General features: G+C 40.4%; 1 protein-coding gene across 1 annotated transcript in view; it reads right to left on the bottom strand.

Moving 5' to 3' along the window:
* Positions 1–385: 385 nt before the first annotated feature.
* IL13RA1 (interleukin 13 receptor subunit alpha 1) overlaps positions 386–6,000 on the bottom strand; it is a 75,949-nt gene continuing 70,334 nt past the window's right edge. Inside the window, exon 11 of the mRNA XM_068962014.1 lies at positions 386–2,853. Within this exon, the coding sequence (XP_068818115.1) occupies positions 2,761–2,853 (93 nt within the window). The 3' untranslated portion in view covers positions 386–2,760. The remainder of the gene's footprint in view (positions 2,854–6,000) is intronic.

Below are 6,000 nucleotides of genomic sequence, written 5' to 3'. Positions count from 1 at the left end.
AGGAATCGAACCAGGGTCTCCTGCATTGCAGGCAGATTCTTTACTAGCTGAGCTACCACACTGCACTCTATTGGAAGCTTAAAATCAGAAAGGACTAGTTCCCCATTTCCCTTGTTAGAACCATGATTTATCAAACACTTATGTCCCTTCAGGTACTGTTTGCAAAGGCTGTGCTAATATTAAACTACATGCACACCTTTATCAGAAAACCCAGGCATGCCAAGAACAGCAGAGAAGCTCATGATAAATGGTCGTAAGATAAATTAGCACTCTTGGAATTTTTTCCCAACTTACATTCTTTTAACTCCAATTTTTTCTGCCACCTACTCCTCATAACACTTTCTTCGAAATAAGACAAAAGGAAAACATTTGGGTGACATACAAAAAAACAATATTTATTTTACTTAAGCTTTTCTGCAAGAAGTTAAAATGATCCCCAGTTGAAGGCATTACCAAAAATGTTAACATAGTTTCATGTATCCCTTCTGTGCCAGATGAGGAAAAGACTTATCTGAATGAAAGAATAAGAATGACCATTCTTACAGTGGGTTTACTTAGCTATGTGGAGAAAAAAAAAACATATAGGTTAGACATCAAATAGTACATAAACCTACTAGTTTCCTATAGGTAGTGGGAATTAAGCTGATGCTCTCAATTAGGCAATTGGTCTCAAGACCTGGGGATCACTTCTCAGGAATTATAAAACAGCCATAGGCATTTCCATAATTCACCACCCCATTTTTTCCCCCAACTATTTTGCTACTAAAAGAGCAAGATGGCAACAAAACACAATTTTCCCACTCTCAGGCTGCAGGACTGTCTGGGTCCAGTAGTTCTTAGATCATCAGAATATTAGAGCATTCCCCACCACTGCTATCCAAGTAGGATGACAGGAAAAATGGCTTTGGGTGAGGCATTTAGGTGTTGTGTTTTCTGGAAGTATAAGATCTGGCTAGGAAATAATAATCTCCTCCCTACACAGGAAAACCAAATTTTCTTTCTAGAGAACAGTAGGGCAGAATGGAACATCCATGCCTGTCTTCCAGCCTCAACCTGACCTCAAATATAGAAGTGCAGGGAGGAAACATCTTGACATCTGCCATTGCCATGATCCCCAATTTTCTCCTCCACTGTGGTGCAAGGACATTGCCACTTTTGCCCAAACCTGTAAAGAGTAGGGATGTCTTATCTCCCTTCCCCCTAAGAGCAGGAATTGGAACTAGCACTATCTTATTAATACGAATGAATGAATGTTTGAAGAACTTGTGACATGGAGTTCTCAAGTTCCTACCAGTAATCTGAGTCTATGTGAGGAGGGGAGCTTCTCATTTCCATACTCTTAATATAGAGGAAGCAGAAATAGAGGGAATATATATATATACACATATGAATATGTTGTGGGGATGGGTGAGGATGGAGCCCTAACATAGGCAGAAAACAAACAAACAAAAAAAAACCACAAAGGACTAACGTTGGAGCCTGGGATGGCTGGCTATCAGTATTAGAAACAAAGCCTGCTAATAACCATTCGGGCGAGTAAGGGAAAAGAGAAAGATATAAGTATTCTTTTTTTCTCAAGCAAATATCAAAGTTCTAAGTGAAGAGAATACTTCTTTTCTGTGTAGAAAATGCATAAACAGTAAATGCTGAAAACCTTCAAATAAATGCAGACTCACATAGAAGTTACAAAATATGAGAGAATAAGTCATTGTTTCTCAATCTACTCATACTTTTCCTGAGATGCAAATTACTCCCTGCTCCTCTAGGTGCTGTGAGCAGATTTATATTCTAATTGCTAATGAGAGGTGAAAGAATACACAGAGGGAGATGAAGGAGAATGCAAAAGGGGAAATTGGGGTGGGAGTGGGGAGCTGAAACGTCTGGAAAATGACTGGTGGGGAGAAAAAACTGACTGAGCCCCAACTGGACTGTGAATTCTTTGAGGGAGTCAGCACTTCACAGCTGGAGGCACAATACAATCTGGACGTGTGCTAAATACTTGATCTGAATAGCAGTGGTGAAGAAGAAATTCATCATTAGAGACTGGGTCCTTCAAACTCTAATATCCATAAGTTGTTCTGCCTCCACTGCCATTAAAAGCCTGCAATGGCCTCAAAAGTTCTCAGTAAAGAAGCTGCCTCTGCTTTTTCTGTAGTCACAGCTGGCTGACATGGATGCCTGGGCCTTTCAAAGCAGAGGAAAATGCTGCTGGAGGGGATGAAGATTCCAGACTATTAAATATTAAAGAGTTTTAATAGCCGTAGCCCCAACTCAATGGGATCCCAAACAATAGATAACAGATTCTATCAATTCTGTTTTGTTTGATGTTCTCTATGACTCAAGTTTGACTTCAGCATTTGCACCCAAAATGAGTTCTCCTACAAATAATATGTGTTGGTATTATCTGAGAAAAAGAATTCAAAGCAGGCATAGATCCCTCAGGAAGTTGTCACAACTCTTGATAAGATTAACTCAACTGCCATCATCGCTTTCTAGCTTTTGCCCCCTAGTGTGAAGCCTTCGCAAAAGATGTCTGCTTTTATAATTCAGCAAGAATGACTCTGTTCTTTTCTCCAAAGGGCCTATTATTTTTAGTTTTTCGGTGCATGACTCAACAGAAAAACCTGTGGCTCTTATGAGCTGCCTGTTTTGAAATGGTCCAGTAGTTTCAGTTTCCCTTTAACAAGTTCCCAGATAATAAATGGAGAACAGTATGAATCTTCACAAGGTCACATTGAAAGTTAAAATAAATTATCTCCATCACTGAGAGGCTCTCTTCAGGCTTTCTATCAGCACTACAGAGTCAGTTTCTTCTTTGGTTTGCTTCTCATAGATGTCATACTTCTTCCAGTGCTGGAAGGGAAAGAAAAAAACACATGATGACTTTTCTAAACAGTGTTCTTTTCCTGAGTACCTGCAGTAACTGCTTATTTTTAGGTTTGTGTGCATGGAGTGTATGTTTTCCTGTTTGTTTTTGTTTTTTGTTTGTTTGTTTGTTTTGACCCAAGAATCGTCATCTGTTTGGACAATTAAAAGAATTGATCAAGAAAAAAAGCATGGGATTGTTATATGATGTTTAATAGCTATCTCAAAAGGTAAACTTATGCAGACATACATCTCCAAAACTGGAAACAAAGTCTTTTGTAGAAGAATGAAACAGTGACATGTTTTTCTTACTTCAACTGTTTCTATCTTTATTTTTTTACTGCTCAAATGTGACCATTGCTTTAGAGCTGTCAGAGGCTCAGAAAGGCATCAGGGTTTATGGCAATGTACAAAATATCCTAGAAGACAGTGCAGTTAAAAGTTTTGAAAGACCTTGCATTAACAACTTCATGCAAGAACAGGGAATTGTGCATACAAAATAAGCACATCTTGAACTCAAGTTAAGTGTGTCTCTTATGGTGAAAGCCAATATCGTAGTCCTTGCCTTCCTTCCTTTCAGGTCAGAGGAAAGGATGAAATGTGAGCTCAGTCCCCTCATCTGTAAAACACAGTTGTTAGACTAAACCAGGGGACAGCAAACTATGTTCTAAGGGCCAAATCTAGCAGGCTGCTTGTTTTTGTAAATGAAGTTTTATTAGAACACAGTCACATCCATTTGTTTCTGTATCACCTATGGCTGTTTTCACGCTATAACAGCAGAGCTGACTTGCTGTAATAGACCCAATGGCTTGTGAAACCAAAAATATTTACTATCTTGTTCTTTACAGAAAAAGTTTGTCAATCCCTGCGTTAGATTATTTCTAAGCTCCTTTCTGCTCTGCTGTTTTCTGGTTCTGTAAGACTAGAGAAGTAAATGGAAAGAAGAAAAACTAAAAACAAATGCAACTAGAGATGGACCCAGTAAGTCAGGAGCATCCAGTCTTAGAGCACATATAGAGGGATGAGTTGGGAAACACTGCTTAAAATTTCCAAATTATTCTAAATATTTAACCGTGATACTCCTAGTAGAAATGCTACAATAAAAAATACTGACAATTCCGAGTGCTGATGAGGATGCAGAGTACCTGGACTTCTTCTATATTGCTGGTGGCAATGTAAAATAGCACAATCACTATGGAAAACAGTCTGACAGTTTCTTATAAAACAAAATATCCACTTACTGAATGACCCAGAAATCTCACTCCCAGGTACTGACCGAAGAGAAATGAAAATATGTCCACACAAAGACCTCTACATGAATGTTTATAGGAGCTTTATTCATAAAAGCCAAAAGTCAGGAATAGTCATGATGTTCTTGAACACGTAAATGGTTAAATAAAAATAAAAGCAATGGCACACAACAACACAGCAACATCATGCTAAGTGAAAGAAGCCAGACTCAAAAATCTGTGGGTTGCATGATTATTTTGGGCTTCCCTAGTGGCTCAAATGGTAAAGAATCTGCCTGCCAATGCAGGAGACCTAGGTTTGATTCCTGGGTTGGGAAGATCCCCTGGAGAAGGAAATGGCAACCCTCTCCAGTTTTCTTGCCTGGAAAACCCACGGACAAAGGAGCCTGGCAGGCTACATTCTATGCAGCCACAAACAGTAAGACACAACTGAGTGACTAACACTTTCACCATTCACTTTAATCATGATTCCATTTATATAATATTCAGGAAAAGGCAAACTCTTACAGATAGAAAACAGATCAGAGGTTGCAAGGGTACAGGATCAGGGAAGGGGGTGTACTGTAAAAGAGTATGAGGGAACTTGGAGGGATGATGGAAGTTTTCTACATCTTGATTGGAGTGGTGGCTACAAAATTGCATACATTCGCTAAAACTCTTCTAACTGTACACTTAAAAGTAAAATGTATGGTATGTAAATCTTAACACACCTAAATTTTAAAAAAATGCACAGATATCTGATAAAAAATCTAAAAACATTATACAACCTTAAAGTAATGGTTTATCTAATAAATGACACTAAGACAACTGGCTAAACATTTGGAAAATAAAGTTAAACCCTACCTCACAGCCTATATGGATAAACCCTCTATGGATTAAAGACCTGTATGTGAAAAACAAAAATCAAGTAAGTCCTGGAAAACTGTATTAAGGAGCAATTATATAAATCTGTAGTAGGAAAGAGCTTTCTACACATAAAAAATAAAGGAAGAGGAAGAATAAGATGGTGGAGGAGTAGGTGGACATGGAGTACAATTCTTTCCATGGATACATGAGGAATACATCATCAGACACAGAAGTGCATGCAGAACACCAGCTGAGAGCAGACAGGAGTACCTGACCAGAGGAAAAGAATATATAGAACCATGTAAAACTCGATAGGACGAAGGAACTTGGGGAAAAAGCAGGAGTGTTACCAGGACTAGACCTGCCTTCAGTGGTCGCTGGAACTGAAGCAGGGGTCCAGTCCCCACATCAGGGCAATCATCTGAGTCAGAGGAGAAACATTCAAGGCTGAGAGTGAAACAGCTGATCTGTGGCAGCCTAAATGGAATGAGAATAAGACAGTCCTTGCTGCAGCCATACATACCCCGGACCGGGAAGCAGGTCTCCTAGAAGGTACAGTGGCTGGGAGCTGAAGTTTAGGAATTGTGGAGCAATTCCAGGGTGAGGGCTTCTGTTGACTGGGGCGAGACCAACTGAGGGGACGTGAGGGAGGAGATTGTGGTGGGAAATGCCTGTGGAGGAAAGCCAGGCAGCCATGGAAGCAAGGCGATACTGCTGAGTCACGCATAGGGGGTGGAGCCATCACCATAGCCTCTCTCTCCCCACATACCAGCATCCGGAGCTGAACAATAGAGAGGCTGGCCCATCAAACCCCTGACTGTACTGAACTACAGAGCAGGACCCCACCCAGGGTGATTTTAAGTGCCTGATGCACTGATCTACAGAATAAGACCCCAGCCATGGGCCCCTCTATGTACCTGACACACCGAACAACAGAAGAACCCCAGGCAAGGGAGCCCACTAAGTGCCTGAACGGGCGGAGTTATGGAGAAAGACTGGCCAAAGAGGCCTTCTGATCACCAGCTAAAAGGGGCTTGAA

This window comes from Capricornis sumatraensis, chromosome X (genome assembly GCF_032405125.1).
Source record: "Capricornis sumatraensis isolate serow.1 chromosome X, serow.2, whole genome shotgun sequence".
Taxonomy (NCBI): domain Eukaryota; kingdom Metazoa; phylum Chordata; class Mammalia; order Artiodactyla; family Bovidae; genus Capricornis; species Capricornis sumatraensis.
This window is presented reverse-complemented; position numbering and strand designations above follow the sequence as displayed.